Source organism: Malaclemys terrapin, chromosome 4 (genome assembly GCF_027887155.1).
Source record: "Malaclemys terrapin pileata isolate rMalTer1 chromosome 4, rMalTer1.hap1, whole genome shotgun sequence".
NCBI lineage: Eukaryota > Metazoa > Chordata > Testudines > Emydidae > Malaclemys > Malaclemys terrapin.
In genome coordinates, this window is record NC_071508.1 from 111,462,680 (window position 1) to 111,483,146 (window position 20,467).

The 20,467-nt window shown below is 46.4% G+C and overlaps 1 protein-coding gene across 3 annotated transcripts in view; it reads left to right on the forward strand.

The window, feature by feature from the left end:
• Positions 1–245: 245 nt before the first annotated feature.
• Positions 246–20,467, forward strand: part of TTLL5 (tubulin tyrosine ligase like 5) — a 207,869-nt gene continuing 187,647 nt past the window's right edge. For 2 of the 3 annotated variants that reach the window (XM_054027918.1, XM_054027920.1), the window contains exons 1-9: positions 248–391; positions 1,472–1,635; positions 6,488–6,594; positions 9,544–9,626; positions 10,383–10,489; positions 11,027–11,157; positions 11,818–11,900; positions 14,119–14,188; positions 14,509–14,593. In XM_054027918.1, the coding sequence (XP_053883893.1) occupies positions 1,559–1,635; positions 6,488–6,594; positions 9,544–9,626; positions 10,383–10,489; positions 11,027–11,157; positions 11,818–11,900; positions 14,119–14,188; positions 14,509–14,593 (743 nt within the window). In that variant the 5' untranslated portion in view covers positions 248–391; positions 1,472–1,558. Of the gene's footprint in view, positions 392–1,471; positions 1,636–6,487; positions 6,595–9,543; positions 9,627–10,382; positions 10,490–11,026; positions 11,158–11,817; positions 11,901–14,118; positions 14,189–14,508; positions 14,594–20,467 lie in introns of all 3 variants that reach the window. The other variant, XM_054027921.1, reaches the window with a different exon arrangement.

A 20,467-nucleotide genomic window follows, 5' to 3' on the forward strand; every position in this document is an offset into this window, starting at 1 on the left:
TGTTAGAACCATCTCTATTCACACGCCATGTGGATTGATAGGTCACTACACGAATCAAAGACAATAAGGGAGCTCCACCCCTGAGGCGCGGTGACGTAAAATATAGGCCCAGCCTATACGTCGGGTTCTTCGGTCGCTATGTTAGAGGAGGCGGAAGCTGCAAGCGGCGCAGGCAAGGCGTGTGCTTGTGCCTTGCCGAGTAGGGAGCGCAATGTAGCGTTTGCGCCTGCGCGGCTGGAAGAGCGAAGGGAGGGTGCCGCTGGCGCCTGCGCAGCAGGGAGTTGGGGCGGTTGCCTGCCTGTTGGTTGTTGTAGTAACCGGGGAAGCGTCGGGAGCGGCGGCCGCCGGGGCTGAGTTGCCCGGAGCTCAGCCCCCCCGGGAAGACGAGGCTGTAAGTACGGGAGGAAGGCGGGCGGGCGGGGCCCGGCGCGATCCCAGGGAATCCTGGAACTCACCAGGGTTCCCAGCGGCGGGCGCCGCCTGGCAGCACGGCGGGAAGCCTGGTGTCCCGGGCTCGCTAGCCCCGAGGCGGCTGCTTTCGGCGGGGCCGGCTGGCTGTGTGGCGGCGCCAGGTGCCTCCCCGGAGCGCGGCCGGGCCCCTTGGTGGCAGGTGGGGTCGGATGAGCGGGCGGCGTGGGGAGGGGCCGCTGCCTTGGGAAGCCCCTTATCCCAGGCAGCCTGTGGTGCCCACTGACCCCCTAGCCGTCACCGGGGTGCTGGGCTCTCCGCGCATCCCGGACCGACCCTTCTGGCCGGGCTAACCGGGGAGTCGGAGGCTCCTGCACGGGCAGTGACCAGAGGGCCTGGGCCAGCGCGGGTCGGCACCAGGCCGCGTGGCGGTCCAGTCCCTCCTTCATAGGCGGTAAAGCCCGAAGTGACTGAGCTCCTGTGTAACCCAGGCCAGAGACCTTCCCCCAGTTACCCGTGTGCGGAGCCCCCGGGCTTGTTTGACTAAAGCATGTCCCTAGCAGGAAAGAAAGCCTTTGAGGAAGAAAGTGCTGAAGTAGCCAGACCCTTTCCAGCTAGTCTCGGAGTCAGGCGCACAGGAAAGTAACTGCCTCCTCTGGGGTGCTGAGTCAGCCCAACTACACTTGGGCAACTAGTCTGGGACTTCCTGCACTGGACCTGTTAGACCCAGGGAGGGTCTCTCAGGGGATTCTTCATGATGGTTGAAGGCCCCAAAAGAGTATCACTGTGACTAAAAAATAGCAGTGCTATCTATCTCCTGTCTGTGCAGTCAAGTGTCCTGGACTAGTGGCCAGAACCTGATGGTTCAGAGGAAAGTGCAAGAACCGACAGTTAAGGAAGTTTCTTTCTGCCCTCTGGCAGCAAGTAGGTTGGTTTACGCCCCAGCAGGTTTATATCACATGTAGATTTGTGTACTGGAAACAGTTGAGGTAGTGTTGAGTTGACATCTGTCTCTAGGCTATTCTGCTCAGTCATATACTCATACTTCTGATGATTATTGCAGGTAGCTGCACTGGCTAGATCCACTGATTCTATATGAAAGGGTCTAAGAGACCACTGTGACTGGGCTGCATGAACACTCCCATAGGAGATGCCAGTTGGGATGGCTCGGGACCTGGAGGAAACTGGCTCGTCCTCGGAGGAGGAAGAAGTGGAAGAAGGGCCAGAGTAAGTAAAAACATACACTGTGCCTAACCTTAGTTATGCTTCACCTGGAATGTACTCGGGTCTTTGGAGGATATTTACTTCTCTAGTGTGACAGCTGCATTCTCTCTCTCCCCACATGCTTCAAGTCTGTGTGGTGAGGGGGGAAATAGATGGGGTGGGTCTTGGGCTTTTAATAATAAAGATCAGGTCACCTGGTGTGTTGGTAGGTGCAGAACTCTTTGGGAAGCATAAAAGGTCCCCCTTTCCTGTAGAGAGGAAGCCTCTGGAAGGGGATGAGGCCTTAGCTGTGGAGAGGGATAGCTCAGTGGTTTGAGCATTGGCCTGCTAAACCCAGGGTTGTGAGTTCAGTCCTTGAGGGGGCATTTAGCGATTTGGGGCAAAAATCTTTCTGTGGATTGGTCCTGCTTTGAGCAGGGGGTTGGACTAGATGACCTCCTGAGGTCCCTTCCAGCCCTAATATTCTATGATTTCTCTTGCTCCACTCATTTTCTGGCTTCCTATCTATTGGTACATTCTTTCATGACTCACTGGCATCCCCTTCTCACCTAGGGTGGATTCTCTTTGCTGCCATTCAGGGAAATATGGGTGGCCCCCAGTTCTGCTGGCTGCATTTGTTTTGGTTTTCACCTGTGGCAGCACAAGGAATTGCAGAGCAGCCTGTGTTATGTAGGGCATTTGAGTGCTCTTGCCCCCCATGTTCTATTTAAGCTTAATAGGAACTATGTTACTTCCACTCATCTTTGAGTTCTTGTCAGCCCTAACCCCCGGCTTTGTCTAGCACCTCCTTCCATCTCTGCTGCTTCAGGGTTGTCCATTTCCAGAATGGTGTCCTGCTCCCACATTATCTGAGTTTGCTTTAATAAGCTGGGTTCCCTTCTTTCTCAAAGATCACTCTCAGCATAGCAGGGACTTGGAGGCAAAGGCTTCCCCAAGCTGACCATGCAGAGGGCCTCTACCTATTACTTCAGACAAAATTGAGCTGGCCAGTTGTCTTCCAACATCCAGGGAAGCGGTAGCAGGGCCCAAGTTTGTGTCCTTCAGTCAGACCACAGTTTGTCACAATGTCTGCACCAAGTGACCAAGGTCATGCTACGGATGAATGTGAACAGTCGCTTGGAGGATAGTCTGAGCCCTAGTGGTCTCACTGCAAATCCTCAGGGCAGAGCTTAACCTAAAGCCTCTTCCTGCTGTCTTGGCTCTGTTCCCACTTATGTAAGGTGCTAGCCTGTGCTCAGACTTGGTGCTGCTGCACAGTGGCCCTGGGTGAGCAATTGAATTCAACTAAGGGTGGGTGGAAGGATTCTGGGGCCAGATAGGAGGGCTCAGGTGCGAATGGTCTGGTCTGGTGCTGGGAGGGAGCATGGATGGGGCTTGCCTTTATTTAGGGAAAGGAAATATTTGTTTCCCTTTCAAATGCAGCACATTTGGTCTGATACATTGGATGGTCTATGGGGAAAAATGATCTTTTCTATCCCATGTGGGGAGGGGGCCCATGCAGATTACTACTTTACCTCAGTCTTGAGAAGGTGCCCATATAGGAGCCTTCTTGTGCATCTCTGTCTAGAAATGCAGAAAGGAAGGGTACACAGGTACTTCTCTGTGCATTTGTAACCCAAGGGTACAGACAAGTATATTACTGAATGACTTTTTTTAAAGAGTTTATCACTGGTGAAAAGTGGCAGCCTATTTTAATACTGGGTTGGTGGACAGGTGAGGGAGGGACCACTAAGCCCAGAACTCAACAGATTCAAAGAATGATAAAAACAGGGATGGGGCAGTGTGTATAGGTCACAGGGATCTAGCTGGGGCACAAGCAGAGAATCATGTATAATGCCCACTGCTCTAAAAAGGAGCCCTTGGAGACTGAATCCTTTGTGCCTCACCCAGTGTGCCTTCCTCTGCCCTGGACAGAATTCAGATTTTATGGTTCTTTCAATTATCGGCCTTTCTCCTGAGATTGTAAAGGTGGATGGGGGACAGTTGTGTTGGTGGTTTTGTAGACACCTGTTTGGTGGGAATTGCATTGAAGACACGGATTTATTTCATATTGGCTGAACCATCTTCTATTGGTCAGAGAAGCTTTTGAGCTTACACAGAGCTCTTCCTCAGGTCCGATCTGAAGAAGACGTGTAAGTTCAAAAGCTTGTCTTTCGTCAATAGAAGTCTGTCAAATAAAAGATATTACATCACCCATCTTGTCCCTCTAATACCTTGGGACCGACACAGCTATGATAACACTGCATATTGTCTGAACAGATTTTTGAGGTCCAATATCCACTTGGGTGGGATTTGAAGCAAGAATTGGAGGTCAGAGGCTCTATATCCTACCCAATACACTGAGTCATCATGTATCCTGGAATGAGTTCTATGGTGACCCAGGGTAAACACTTCCAGGGACAAAGCTACATTAGGAACTTTAAATATTCTCTTCCTAGCACACAGTCTGATGATGCAGGCCTAGCAAACTAGCCGGTATCAGTTGCAGTGTTGTCAGCTCAGACCCTGATTTTAGCCTCACCTAATAGGGATGTTGGTCAGGCAAAACAAGCAACATTGCTCTGGCATGCATCTGAAGAAGCTACAAATAATGCCAAAAATATTACATGCTCTGCATATCCACCCGTCTATATGTGTCTTTCTCTTCTGATTGATCCATGTAGATCTAGAAGATGTTCCACACCCTCCCAGGGTGTTTGCTTTTCTGTAACTATTCATATTTGATTTCCCTTAGCAGTGAGTTATGACGACTGAGCTTTATCCACTTAAACAGAATGACAAATTTGCCTTCTGTGCCTTTATATTTACATAATAGCTTTCAGTGTTTTGTGCTGTATTTCTCTTCAGCTGCTTCGTCTTGTCACAGCTCCAGGGGAGTGCCCCCTCTTGGTCAGTCACCAGACTGCTGAATCCGTGGATATTTTAATTACTCACTCTGAATGGAGATCTGCCATTGCCACTGTCTTAGGATCTCTGGGCACACTCTTAGGGTGCAGATCTTCTTTCTAGCACTCCCACCTGAAAGGTGCAGTCAGGTGGTCTCTTGCCCAGTCTCTAGACTCAGTGCTGGCCCCTCAGACTTGCCCTCTCCCAGAACTCCAGTTGGGTGGGTGCTCTGGGCCCACAGTTTTTCTTCAAGGCACATGTGGTAGGTATAACATGTTAAATGCAGACACTGTGTACAAGATTCTAAAACACAAGTTTTCCTCTCCACTTTCCCACTCCTTGCAGACAAGTTGGAGAATTACTTTCTCCCAGTCCCAGCTAACCTGCTGAGCATATCTGTTGTCTGGTCAGAGTACAGTAGTTAAAGTACATACCATTGTCCTTAGTCTGGTGTGGACATTCTATAGGTTCAGTCCATGCTGGATCTGGATAGAGGAGCATTCCGTGATAAAGCAGTTTCACCACTTCAGTATCAAACAGGATTCATAATTTGTACAGACACATTCACCAGACTGGCAACTCTTGTTGCAGGCTTTTCCCTTCCATGTTCTGGAAGTGGCTACCTCAGTGCAGGTAAAGCAGGCCCTGATCTGCTGATAGATATGGTGCTCCTTCCTGATGCTGAGCCTTTGAACACATACAAACGTCAGTGTTTTTGCACTGTGATAGTCTGAGGCTTTGACACTGCATAGTGAGATGTGGCCAGTGCTAGGCAACAACAGGGCACTGTCAGTTTAGCCAATCTTAAAGTTACTGTTTGGTACAATACAGTTTCTGCTTCCATTCCTGTTGCCAGGCTTGTCTTGTAGTGTTGTGTTTAGGTACCTTAACAAAAAGCTTTAAAAAAAAAAAAAAAAAATCTGCAAAACCAAAGAACAGAAGCAAGACTGAGGTGCAAAAGGGCTATGCCCAAACTACCTAGCTGAGGGTTGGACTGAACTGGGATCAAATTGAACAGATTGCAACTGTTCTCCCTTTTAATAGAGGCTACCGTTCCCAGTATGCAATGTGGCCTGGCTGCTTGGCTCAAAATAGATTATTGGATTCTGGCACCTATAGCCTCCATAGGCTGCTGAGTGGCCATGGACAACCCTGTAGAATTCTGGGCTGCAATCTTATTGTCTTTGACATAAGTTAAAAAGGGTGCAGATAGCGTCACCCATTGTGTAGAACAATGTGTGATTCCTGTTGCTTGTTTAATTTCTGAGCCCAGGATGCCAGCACAGTGGCCACTTAGTGCACTTGGGAGTACAGATCTGAAGCAAGGCAGCAGTGCACTAGTATGCAATCCTTATACAGTGGAGTGGCTCCTGCTTTGCTTGGGTTGGTGGGGCTAGGAGTGTGGATATAATGCTAGTGCTGTATTCCTCTGTCCTTGGGTGTGGCTCTTGCTTTGTGTAGAGATGTGATTCCTGAGTTCTTTAGTGGAGAAGTGTGAGGCTCCTCTTGGGGAAGTTGTGCAAGTTACTTAACCAGTTAAACTCATATCAATTAAATATAAAAGCCCAAGGTAAAATGAAGGAGGGAAAGAAGAGATGTCAGGAGGAGCTGTCTGGATTGGTTGTGTTTTGGGATTGGTCACGGTTTGTTCTTGTTCTTGGTCAAGCCAATGTTGTCTGAAAAACATCCCCAACTAGAAGCCTGTGTTATGGAGGGTGACTGTTCTCCCTTGAATGAGACCTGCTTTGTTCTGGATTGGACCAAAGCAAAAAAAGGTTTTAGGTTAGGATTTACTCATACTTTAAGCTAGCCCACTTGTGCCTGCATATCACACTTGCAGGCTGGTGTGCAAGCCTGGGAATGTATGACACTGCTGTGGGGGGACTAACCAGGACCCCTTCATAGTGAGTAATCCCCTGTGTATGCATGAGGCTCAGTTGCTCTCATGTTAACCATCTTTCTGTTGCAGGGATCACCCATGCATCATGTGGACTGGTGGCTGCAGGAGGATCCCCATATTGGTGTTTCATGCAGAAGCCATTCTGACCAAGGACAGTTACATCCGCCTGATTGGAGGTCGGTGCAATTACCTGTGCCAACTCTAGGTCTGCTGCAGTGAGGAGAGGGGCTGGGTAGCCTCCAAGCAGGTGCCTTCCTCCTTTCTGAGGTGGGGAAAAAAGATGTCAGGAGGGACTGTCTGGATTGGCCATGTTTTGGGATTGGTCACGATATTTTCTTGTTCAAGGCAGTGTTGGGAGCCACCTGTTTGGAAAACATTCTGAAACTAGAACAGGAGTACTCGTGGCACCTTAGAGACTAACAAATTTATTAGAGCATAAGCTTTCGTGGACTACAGCATATGCATCCGAAGAAGTGAGCTGTAGTCCACGAAATCTTATGCTCTAATAAATTTGTTGGTCTCTAAGGTGCCACGAGTACTCCTGTTCTTTTTGCAGATATAGACTAACACGGCTGCTACTCTGAAATTCTGCAACTAGAGGCCTGAGTTGTGAAGAGTGGCTATTCTCCCTTGAATGAGACATACTTGGTTCTGGAATGGACCTAGTTGCCTCTAAATGGTTCATTGACCTGTGTTTGTATTAGAATCTAGATCAGGGTGGGCAAACTATGGCCCATGGGATTGCCACCCCCATGGCGCTTGGGGCTAAGGCAGGTTCCCTGCCTGCCTTGGCCCCGCATTGCTCCCAGAAGTGGCCGGTACCACATCCCTGCAGCCCCTAGGGGGATGGGGGCAGAGGGCTCAGTTTGCTGCGCTTGTCCAGGTTTAAATGTTTTGAGTGATGAGGCACCTACCCTTTCCCTCTGGAGACCAGTTCTCAGCAGTATGAACAAGTTCCCTGAGATTCAATCTACTTTTCTGCACTTGGTTTACTTCCTTATTCCTGGCTTGAACCAGCCTATGCAATTCCTCAGCCTTATGTGAATTCTTCTGTACCTTGGTTTGTCAATCCATTGTTCCAGCCCCATGAGAATTTATTTTCTGTCTCTGAACTCCCTTAAATTAATAGGTCCACATAAATGACATTTTTTGTCTCCTCTATTCACTAATCTTTTAATTCTGTTAGTTCTTTATAATGCTTCCAATGCTGCTTTACCACTCTTGGTTCTGTGATTCTCTGTAGATATTGATTTTTTTTTTCTCTCAAAATTTGTACTGTTTTACTTCCTCCTGCTCCTTGCATTTGTACAGACTCATTAAAGTCCGATGCTGCTCCCTGTGCTCATGTCTCATTCATTAGATGACTGTATAGTATGGGCATTAGATGACTGCTATGGTGTGAGCATTCAAATTCTGGGACCAGGGCCACATCCACAGCCGTGCATGTTAGTGTGGGGCCTGTGGCATGAACCAAACAGTCTTGGCTGCATGGACCTATTTTGAGGTGTGCAGAAGATATTGGGATAACACTCTGGAGTGTTGCAAAAGAGCCTATGAAGAGACCTGTAAAGAAATCAGGGGTTTGTTGGGAATCAAATATCTGAAAAGTCTGAGAACAAATAGTACCTCTTGTGTCATAAGAGACTGGACTGACTAAAGGTAGAAATTTGGCCACTGGGGGATTGGTATAATCCAATGCTGCATCACCGTGTGCTGTTCCACTCAGAGTTGCACAGGGATCTTGTGTAACCCTGTGCTTTGCCAAGTGCTATTGCATCTAGAGACTCATCAGGGATGTCCTATAACTGCAGTGTGCAAAATGCGGCTACTCCAACAAGACCCTACCTCACATCCTGTGTGGATGTCAACATCACTCTGGAGTCTGGCAGCACCGCCACAACGCCATCCAAAACCAGCTGGTGAAAGCCATCCCGCCGTCCCTGGGGAAGATCACTATAGACTCTGCCATCCCAGGGACAGACAGCCGACTGTGACCCAAAATCGTCATGACCAATGTGGAAAAGAAGGTCCTCGTGGTGAACGTAACGATGCCATTTGAAAACAGGTCACAGGCCTTCCGCGAGGCCCGAGCTCGGAAGGTGCTGAAATACACCCTGCTGGTCAATGCCCTGAGAGCCCAGGGCTACGAGGTCCAGATTCAAGCCCTAGTCATGGAGGCCTTGGAGGGCATGGGACCCCCCCACAACGAGCCAGTGCTAAGAGCCTGCGGAGTCAGTCGGCGCTACGCCCAGCTCATGAGACCGCTCATGGTGCCCAACACTATCAGGTGGTCCAGAGACATCTACACAGAGCACATCACAGGACGCTTTCTGTATCTGGTCGAGTAATCGAGAAATAACCCACTTCCTCCCCTGACAAACCAAGGGATGCATCCCACCCATGTACTTATTCACTACACCAGGGGTAGGCAACTTATGGCACGCATGCCGAAGGCGGCATGCAAGCTGATTTTCAGTGGCACTCACACTGCTCGGGTCCTGGCCACTGGTCTGGGGGAGCTCTGCATTTTAATTTAACTTTAAATGAAGTTTCTTAAACATTCTAAAAACCTTATTTACTTTACATACAACAATAGTTTAGTTATATATTAGACTTTTATAGAAAGAGACCTAAAAACATTAAAATGTATGACTGACACGCGAAACCTTAAATTAGAGTGAATAAATGAAGACTTGGCACACCACGTTTGAAAGGTTGCCGAACCCTGCACTACACCAATACTGACTTGGACTCTAAATACATTCTATGGGTGGCGTATCTGAGATCACTTATCCACTGACGTTTTAAAAACTCCCACACCCCAGTCTGGGTCTATGCTGGCTGTTATATGTATGGATCCTGTGAACCTTGTAACCGATGCTTGTAATCACTCATAACTTGAGCCTGACCCCAGATGTACAGTACCTTCCCTCTTAACTTGTGTAAATTTGATTTTAAACATTAGCTTTAATATAATTTATAACTTCAGTGTGCAAAGTGCAATGGCACTCTTCTCCCTTTTGAAGCGGTGCAGGGTTCATGTATCTTGCTTTGCTATTATTGGGTGCTCAGGCTGTCGGTACCTCAGCTACTGTCACTAACTCCATCTCTTGCCTTCTTCACAGAGCGCTATCGCTTGTCTTATAAGATTGTGAAAACAGACAGCCGCCTGGTGCGCAGCATTCTGACTGCCCATGGATTCCACGAGGTGTGTGCACCAGATCTCAAGGATATTGAGAGCCACTGAGTTTGGACACGTGCTGCGAAGGTTGAAATTCTGGGCTTCTTTCTGAATCAGGATATAGCACATGATCCTGGGCCTGTGGTGCTTTTAACCTTCAGCCAATCTATCGGGGAGCACTGCACAATTCTGCCATCTGCAAGGGTGCTCTTTGTTCTCTCATTGTAAACCCAGTTTTTGAAGTATCCTTAGCTGGAAGAATACAGGTTGATTTGTTTGTTTTTAATTTCTCTCTCCCCTCCCCCCCCCCCCCTTTTGGAGCCTCATTTCACACCCTAAGATAGCAGGCAGGAGCGTGTGTGTTGATGTCTTTTAATGCTTCTTATTCTCTAGCACCTATCTGGTTCTATATCAGCACCCTGTGTACAGTCAAGGATATTTCAGTAGGTACATGTGAGTGTTGAGTTCTTTTGTTTAAGAGACGGATTAGGGTTCAGTCTCCCAGGACTGAGGGACTTCAGAATGCTTTATAAATGGATTTAGACTGCCTATGAAAATAGCTTTTTCCTAACAGCTGTGTCTAGGGTTGGGATGTGACAGCTATTTAATAGCTCCTAGCAAAACTGTGTGCAACATCTTGGGTTAAGAATATCACAAACTGTAGTGGGACCAATCCATGAGGCTAGAAACTTCCCAGGTCCCTCAAAGTAAAGGGCAGAGTGCTTAGTTACTAGTGGTAATATGGTCTGGCTCATCTGCTCCTTGGCTTTGTCCCATCCCCAGGTACACCCCAACAGTAGTGATTATAACCTCATGTGGACAGGATCCCACCTGAAGCCCTACCTGCTGCGCACCCTCTCAGATATTCAGAAAGTCAACCACTTCCCCAGGTAAGAGCTTTGCTGAACAAATTCACTAGTGTCTGGAGGGGACTGAAGTTCAATGTCTAACGTGTGGGGTGGGTGATGCATAGGTCCCAGAACATCAGGACTGAGCTACACATTCGATCTCCCATTCCTATCTGGTAATAGGAAGATGGTACTTAAGTTTAGTGCCCTTGCCTTTCTAGCCCAGGTACCGGGGCATCTCATTTTATTTGGTGCACAATTGAAGGGTGTTGCATGGCTTCTTTGTAGGTCCTGGTAGATGTTTGTCCATGTCACTAAAACTACAGTTCTGGCCAATCTCTGTGTTGGGAGGCCTATGACAGGAATAGCATGAGGTGCTGGAGATGAGGATTGAGGGGTATTGGCAAAGCTAAAGAGAGACCCTGGACTGGAATAGAAGGGGATGTTGCAGGTTGGAATTGAGGTTTCTCTGGTAGAGCTGCGAGCCCTAGTAACTAAACCCTCAGTGTTAGGACACTTGTGTGAGTTGCTGAGGGATGCTTCATGGAGAAGACAAAGCTGCTGCTTTTGTAATTTCAGGTCCTATGAACTGACCCGGAAAGACAGGTTGTACAAGAATGTTAGTCGCATGCAGTACACCCACGGGTTCAAGACATTCCACATCTTACCTCAGACCTTCATCCTGCCAGCAGAGTACCAGGAGTTCTGCAGTAAGTGACTGGCTGGCAATGCCCAGCCCCTGAACAGCAGCCAGGGAGTAAGTAGGTGTATGTGGGGGATTGTGCTTATCCAGTTTTTTCCTTGGGCCCCTGAGAGAAACAACTCAGCTTGTGATCTGAACAACAAAATTGCAGGGAAGGGAGGCTAGAATAACACTATTGGAAACAGGTTTTTTTTTTTGGCTTGTTTATATCATCCCTGTCCTATGAGTGTTGCTTACCCCATGCCTAGGTGAGTCCATAGCCTCAATGTGAGAGCTGAGCCCTTCAGCATCATCAGCTGCAGATGAAAGAAATCCTAGTGCCTGAGGGCTAATGGGTCTGGGCATCAGAAGGCTTATCCTTAAGAATTGCTGTAGGCCAACACCATAGCATCTCTGGCCAACATCTGGGAATGCTAGTGGGAGGGGGAAGCACCAGGAGGAATATCAGACTGAGAAGAGAAGCCAGTGTCTAGTTTAAGTGATAAGACTTACTGAGGGCATTTGGGCTTTCTGACACCATAGGGAAAAGCAGGACAAGTGAAGGAATTGTCCACATTTATGCTAGAACTGTTAGACGCTCTGTAAGAGTACCCATTGTGGGGAGCGCCCTGGCAGCCCTTGCAAAAAGTTGGAAGACTTTTCAGTTTCATGTTTCTCTCTTGACTAGGTTCTTATTCAAAGGACAGGGGTCCCTGGATAGTGAAACCTGTGGCCTCTTCCAGGGGGCGAGGTGTCTACCTGATCAACAATGTAAGTGTTCAGCAGAATGCTGACCTTCCCCAGATAATGCTGCATTCCATTCCCTCCCATTTTCACCCTTTGGCAAGTGCCATGGTAATCTCACCAGCAGGTGGCACTGCTGTCAGTTTCAGCACCATTATGTATCTGGTAGGTGATCAGTACCCCCAAGCAGCTGGCATGCCCCACAGCATCCTATTTTTCCATGATTCATGTCCTGCAACACATGCCTTTTAAGTCTCAGATGCAGCAATAACCAGAAGACTGTTCCGGATGCAATATGAATAGCTGTGCAGCTGCATCCTGGGCTTCCCTAATGGTGAAGGTTGCCATGGGGGGAAAAAGCTGTAGGAGTGGGGCTCCCAGGCTGTCCGTCTGACATGGAGAGCTGGATCCTATATTCATCATTGTACATCTTACCTTCACTGGCTCTGAGTTGTCTTCTCCCATGGCTATTTGATTGCCCCAATTAGTTGAGTAACTTTCAACAAAGTGAAATCCCCTAGTGGTAGGGAGAGGCCTTTGTTCTGTGCTCTGGATACAGAGGGATCTGGGGTTCATGGTGCCAGGCCTCTCTTGAGGGCTGATGCTCTGAGCACAATGTGCTGGCTGCAATAGTTGCCCTGCCCTTTGCATGCCGTGCAGAGAATCCGTTTCTCGCTAGTGGCAATTGAGACTCCTCAATTGGAGCCAAGAGGGGTTGAGGGGATTCTGAGCCTTAGGAACTAATGGGACAAACGTTCCTGGCATACTACCAAGCTGGTTGCTGAGTCACTGTGTTCATTTACTCCCTCCTCTGTCCCTGCAGCGAAGGGGCCAGGTTGCGTCATCTGTCCTCTACCTGGATTCTTTCCCATGGAATAAGGGAGCAGCTAGCCAAGTGCATGAAGTAACTCTTTCCAGAGCTGCACTCAGCAGCTCTTTGTTTGAAGGAGAGGGAGTGCATGCTCAAGTGATGGGCAGGTAGCCATGAACTGAGGAAAGGGCCCTCCTGGGATCTCTCTCTGTGTATCTATTCCAGCAGTATGTCAGCTAGTTTGGCCCAAAGATTTCCCTTTTCTTAGTGTGACCTCCACACAGGGAGTGTTTTCTAGAATCTATTCATGGAAAGTGTTTTTAAAAAAATAAAAACCCTCAACTATTTCTCTGATTCAGAGTAAAACACGCTGCCATTTTTGTGTCATACCAAGAGAGCCTGAGCTCTCTCTGATTCTTTAGTTAGCCTAGAGTTCCCTTGGCCTGAACAGGAGCAATGTGGATCTCCAGACACAAGTGAATGAAAGACAGGGAGGTGGATTGGATTTGGCTCCTTCACAAACTGGGACAAGAATCTGTTAACCAATCTGAACCATCTTTAGTGGCAAGGGGCAGAAAGAGGGATTTACAGACTGAAGAGTAAGTCTCCTGAAGAGGTTGCTTCCTGCAAGCTACACCGCTTCCCTCCCCAATCAGTGACCTGTGCCTATGATGCTGAAAAGCGTATCTGGTTGCCCAGGGCTTTATGCATTTGTCATAGAGCTATAATGGGGAGCTTCCTATCGTGAGTTCCATGTCAATACAGCAGCCTCACTGCTGTCTGACACTGGGATAAGGGGAGCTCAGCTAGGCAGGGTGAGTAGTTGGGTAACAGCCCTGGAGCTGGCCACAGAGATTGAAGATGTGAGGAGGTCATCTCCCCCACTCTTGGCTCTCTCCTTCCATATGCTGGAGACACTCAAAATTAAGATCTTGGCACAGGATTTAGTCCTTCTATTCCTGGATCTGCCTCCACCAATAGCCAGTCCTGGATGCCTGAGAAGAAAGCAAGCCCCCTAATCCTGTGCTTGGTCAATATAACTAACCTCAATCACAGTAGTAGGAAGTCAATGTGACTGTCATTTCTGAGACTTCCAGCCCCTAGCCTGTTGTGCATAATTGCTGTGTAGCTGTTAAACAGCTTTTGAGACCAATTCAGGAGGACGCTTACGTGTGTGATTTTTAAATTTATATATTATGTGTAAAGCACTTTGGGATCTCTGGGGTGGCAGGTTCTTTGGAAATGTAATAACACCCTGATTAAGTTTCTGATCAGGGTCTAATTACCCTAAATACCCTGTTACTGGCCAGGCTTTCCCCCAGCAGCAGCTGCAATAGCACAGAGTGACTTTACAATGGAAAGGTTCTTGGTAAAATCAGCCCTTGGATTCATGGTTTCTTCACTCTTGGACTGATGCTGTGTCTTGTTCTGTAGCCAAACCAGATTTCCCTGGAAGAGAATATCCTGGTGTCCCGCTACATCAACAACCCCCTGCTCATAGATGGTGAGTGTGTAGGAATTGACTTCTTCCTCTGAGTTTCCTGACCGGATGGTCTCAGCAGCCTATGTATAGCTATTTGGGCTGCCACACCGCCTTTGATAGGTAAATCTCTCCAGCGCCCTAGAACTATGGTTGGGGGGTGGGGGTGGAAGAGATTCTTCAAACCCAGGCTCTGAACATCAAGTCAGCAGAAGACTCTGCTGTCTATTTTATACCTCCATCGCTCTCAGAAGGACCTGTTGCTCCCCCCCTCAAGGGGGTTCAGATTCTAGTGGCTCTTGGGAAGTATTTGTGGTCACTGATTCCTGCTAATCCTCTTCCAGATTTCAAATTCGATGTGCGCCTGTATGTACTGGTGACGTCCTATGATCCACTTGTTGCCTACCTCTACGAGGAAGGACTAGCCAGGTAGGATGCACACCCTTTCCCTCAAGGCAGTTGAACCTGAAACTCTAGGATCAAGAGAGCTTCTCCTTACCCTTGCCATGTTCATCTTTGATTCAGAGGCATGCCTCAAAGTTTTAGTTGTAGGTATTTAGTGATGCTGGTGTGTTTTGTTCCCCCGTGCTCCCATGCCTTAGACTGCATTAGAGTAACTGATTTTAATGACGTGGTTATAGGAGGGAAAAAGCCTTAAAGCGAATTCTTGGAGTGATTGTCCACACAGATTCCATTTTTGGTGCACCTGCACCCCATGCAATTGAGATCAGATTCTTTTTGGCTAGTGTCAATTGGGGCCATGCCTGGTCCCTAAGTACCCTTCCCCCAACTACCCCCAGGCAAAGTGGACCCAACCATCTCTCAGTTCCTTCTTGCTATCCATGGAGCCCCAGCACTGTCTGCTTCTCTTGAGCAGTCTGATTCACCTTTGATTTTAGGATTAGCTCATTTGTGAGCAAGAATTAGTTGTTTCCTTTTGCCAGTTGGTGCATGTAAGAATATAAGAGGCCATACTGGGTCAGATCAAAGGTCCATCCAGCCAAGTATCTGTCTACCGACAGTGGCCAATGCCAGGTGCCCCAGAGGGAGTGAACCTAACAGGTAATGATCAAGTGATCTCTCTCCTGCCATCTATCTCCACCCTCTGACAGAGGCTAGGGACACCATTCCTTACCCATCCTGGCTAATAGCCATTAATGGACTTAACCTCCATGAATTTATCTAGTTCTCCTTTAAACCCTGTTATAATCCTAGCCTTCACTGTGTGAAGATGAACTTCCTTTTACTTGTTTTAAACCTACTGCCAATTAATTTCATTTGGTGGCCCTAGTTCTTATTATGGGAACAAGTAAATAACTTTTCCTTACTCAATTTCTCCACACCACTCATGATTTTATATACCTCTATCATATCTCTCCTTAGTCTCCTCTTTTCCCAGCTGAAAAGTCCTAGCCTCTTTAATCTCTCCTCATATGGGACCCATTCCAAACTCCTAATCATTTTAGTTGCCCTTCTCTGAACCTTTTCTAATGCCAGTATATCTTTTTTGAGATGAGGAGACCACATCTGTACACAGTATTCAAGATGTGGGTGTACCATGGAGTTATATAAGGTCAATAAGATATTCTCAGTCTTATTCTCTATCCTTTTTTTAATGATTCCTAATATCCTGTTTGCTTTTTTGACTGCTGCTGCACACTGCATGGACATCTTCAGAGAACTATCCACGATGACTCCAAGATCTCTTTCCTGATTCGTTGTAACTAAATTAGCCCCCATCATGTATGTATAGTTGGGGTTATTTTTTCCAATGTGCATTACTTTACATTTATCCACATTAAATTTCATTTGCCATTTTGTTGCCCAATCACTTAGTTTTGCGAGATCTTTTTGAAGTTCTTCAGTCTGCTTTGGTCTTAACTATCTTGAGCAGTTTAGTATCCTCTGCAAACTTTGTCACCTCACAGTTTACCCCTTTCTTGAGATCATTTATGAATAAGTTGAATAGGATTGGTCCTAGGGCTGACCCTTGGGAAACACCACTAGTTGCCCCTCTCCATTCTGAAAATTTACTATTTATTCCTACCCTTTGTTCCCTGTCTTTTAACCAGTTCTCAATCCATGAAAGGATCTTCCCTCTTATCCCATGACAACTTAATTTATGTAAGAGCCTTTGGTGAGGGACCTTGTCAAAGGCTTTCTGGAAAGTTCACTATGTCCACTGGATCCCCCGTGTCCACGTGTTTGTTGACCTCTTCAAAGAACTCTAATAGATTAGTAAGACATGATTTCCCTTTACAGAAGCCAGGCTGACTTTTGCCCAACAATTTGTTCTTGTATGTGTCTGACAATTTTATTCTTTACTATTGTTTCAACTAATTTGCCCGGTACTGACGTTAGATTTACTGGTCTGTAATTGCCGGGATCACCTCTAGAGCCCTTTTTAAATATTGGCGTTACATGAGCTATCTTCCAGTCATTGGGTACAGAAGCTGATTTTAAAGGACAGGTTACAAACCATAGTTAATAGTTCTGCAATTTCACATTTGAGTTCTTTCAGAACTCTTGGATGAATGCCATCTGGTCCTGGTGACTTGTTACTATTAAGTTTATCAATTAATTCCAAAACCTCCTCTAGTGACACTTCAGTCTGTGACAATTCCTCAGGTTTGTCACCTACAAAGGACGGCTCAGGTTTGGGAATCTCCCTAACATCCTCAGCCGTGAAGACTGAAGCAAAGAATTCATGTAGTTTCTCCGCAATGACTTTATCGTTTTTAAGTACTCCTTTTGTATCTCAATCATTCAGGAGCCCCACTGGTTGTTTACAGGCTTCCTGCTTCTAATGTACTTAAACATTTTGTTATTACCTTTTGAGTTTTTGGCTAGCTGTTCTTCAAACTCCTTTTTGGCTTTTCTTATTACATTTTTACACTTACTTTGGCAGTGTTTATGCTCTTTTCCATTTATCTCACTAGGATTTGACTTCCACTTTTAAAAAGATGCCTTTTTATCTCACTGCATCCTTTACATGGTTGTTAAGCCATGGTGGCTCTTTTTTTGGTTCTTTTACTGTGGGTTTTTTTTTAATTTGGGGTATACATTGAAGTTGGGCCTCTATTATGGTGTCTTTAAAAAGTGTCCATGCAGCTTGCAGGGATTTCACTCTAGTCACTGTACCTTTTTAATTTGTTTAACTAACCTCATTTTTTGCATAGTTCTCCTTTCTGAAATTAAACGCCACAGTGTTGGGCTGTTGAGGTGTTCTTCCCACCACAGGAATGTTAAATGTTATATTATGGTCATGATTTCCAAGTGGTCCTGTTACAGTTACCTCTTGGACCAGATCCTGCACTCCACTCAGGACTAAATCGATAATTGCCTCTCCCCTTGTGGGTTCCTGTACCAGCTGCTCCAAGAAGCAGTCATTTAAATTACAGAGAAATTTTGTCTCTGCTCTTCTTCCTGAGGTGATGTACCCGGTCAATATGGGGACAGACTAACATGGCTGCTACTCTGAAACCCACTATTATTGAGTTCTTTATTTTGATAGCTTCTCTAATCTCCCTTATCATTTCATTGTCACTATCACTGTCCTGGTCAGGTGGTTGCTAATAGATCCCTACTATTATATTCTTATAAGAGTATGGAATTGCTGTCCATAGAGATTCTATGGAACATGTGGATTCATATAAGATTTACTTCATTTGATTTCTACATTTTCTTTCACATGTAGTGCCACCTTTCCCCCCGCACAATCTGTTCTGTCCTTCTGATATTATTTTGTACCCCAGAATGATTGTGCCCCATTGATTTGTTCTCACTCCACCAGGTCTCTGTGATGCCTATTCTATCAATATCCTCCTTTAACACGAGGTACCCTAGTTCACCCATCTTATTATTTAGACTTCTAGCATTTGTGTACAAGCACTTTAAAAACTTGTCACTGTTTGTTTGCCCTCTTCTAATGTGTCAGATTCTTTTTTATGTGAATGTTTCTTGTCTGATCTGGCCCATACTTTATCCTCTTCCATCCTCTCCTCCTGACTAAAACCTAGAGAATCTCTTATCAATAGACTCTCCTCTAAGAGAAGTCTCTGTCCGATCCACGTGCTCCTTTGCAGCAATCGGCTGTATGTGTATATTTAAAAAAGGCAACAAGAAATATTGTGGATTTTGTCACTTATGCTTAATTCCCCCCCCCCAGCTGCTCTTAATGCCTACCCCATTTAGGGTTTTTTAGATGGTGGCAAAGGCTAACGTCGACAAGGTTTAAGACCTGTCCTTTGTGTGACAGTCGATCAGTGATAGATGCTGTCCGTTCCCGATGTGCCTTAGGGAAAGACACATTGTTGAATGTTGTTCTGTGTTGTGTTTACTTCTCCAGGTGTACCCAGACAGTGAGTGACTGAGGTGAGGCTGAAGTTTTTCCTGCTGGAGAAGTCAGTGCAGGCTTCCTCAGACTCTGGAATACCTTCGGAGAAGCCTCAATGTGTGGGTCTGTCCATCTCCCTCAGTTGCACTCCCAGGCCACTTCCTCTGAAAGGCCTCATTTGTCTACCAGTACATCAGTGTTGATGTCTGGTAGAGGCAGGAAAGAGCATTGTTCTAGCAATGACCCCAGACACAGGTTGGGCCTCCTGCTGGTGCCAGGGAAGGGAAATCATCCCCTCATCTTCCTTCTCCCCTCTGGATTGCTCAGGGGAAGTCAGAGAAAATCTAGATGATAGTCAGATAGAGACACTAAGAACACATCGTCACAGGGAGCTCTCATCCTGGTATCATTGATGTGCCCTCTTCCCCACTCTCCTTCCTGCACTGATCATACTGGATCCCCTGGGATATTCAGCCCTATTTCTGAAAGCCAGCATTCCCCACTGTATCCAGAGCTAGGTCTCCCTCACTGAAGAGACAAATTCAGTTTCCACAGATGAGTTGAGTTCTACATCTGCTGGAGAGGCAAGAGGAGAAGAATGGAGAAGAACCGCATTCTCCTGAGCAGGAGCATCAAATCCCAGCTCCAATGTTGTCCTGCCCTGATGAGGCAGTGACTGTACCTTCACTGGCTTCAGAGGATTAATTCATTGTCTTCCAGGACCTGATAAAAACAGATGGCTGATACCCTGTATGTCGCTCTAGAGACTGTAGAAGAGAATCATAGAAATGTAAGCCTATAAGGATCTCGATAGGTCCTAGTCAAGTCACCTGCCCTGAGGCAGGACTAAGTAAACTCTTGGATATACTTGATCTAACTTGAGGAAAGTTGGCTGTGCCAGTCAGCAGTGGTCTGCTGTAACATGCCAGATGGATATTGCAGACACCAGCTTTTGTCTACTAATTTCAAGAAAGCAGACAGAAGATATGCCTCTGAATATTTGTATTAACATCCCATACCTGGCACTCTTGTGGTACAAGCTGTATTGGAGAGAACAAAACAGTAAGTCCTACAAAATAACCATGTGAGAGGACCCCACAAAAGCTCAACCTTGTTGGTTGAAAGCCTACAAATGCAAGAAGCAAACTACCAAGCACTACTCCCACAATAAGATTATTTTTGAACTTGGACAACTATCCAATTTGATGGATAAATTACCCAAGAAGTATTAGGAGGAACCACAATCTCTTATGGCTGATGGCCAATTAACTGCTCAAACATCTCTGCAGGCTGCATTAAATGTGTCTGACAAGAGGTGCAAACAATGGCCATCCTAATATCCATGAAGAGCTCATCATAGCTTCAGCCCTCAAGGATCCCAAGGGAGGTCTAAGCAGTAATAGAGAGCTTCCTTCAAATGGGAGGTCATCTATTTAGCAGTGGCACTGATAAGGCACTAAATACTTGGAAGGATTCCAGGCAACTCTGTGCTCTTTGGGGGTCTGTCCCATCCCCTAAAACAGTGTCTCTTAACCTTTCCAGACTAATGGATCCCTTTCAGGAGTCTGATTTTTGTCTTGCATACACCAAGTTTCACCTCACTTAAACTACTTGCTTATAAAATCTCTTATAAAAAGACAAGTTTCACAGCACACTATTACTGAAAAATTGCTTACTTCTCATTTATACCATATAATTATAAAATAAACCAATTGGACTATAAAATATTGTATATACTTTTCACTGTATAGTGTATATAGAGCCAGTATAAATAAGCCATTGTCTGCATGAAATTTTAGTTTGTACTGACTTTGCTAGTGTTTTCTATGTAGCCTGTTGTAAAACTAGGCAAATATCTAGAGGAGGCGTTGTACTCCCTGGGAAAACCTCTGCATACACCCAGGCATATGCATACCCTGGTTGAGAACCACTGCCCTAAAAGAAAGCAATGCAAGCAACAGCCATAT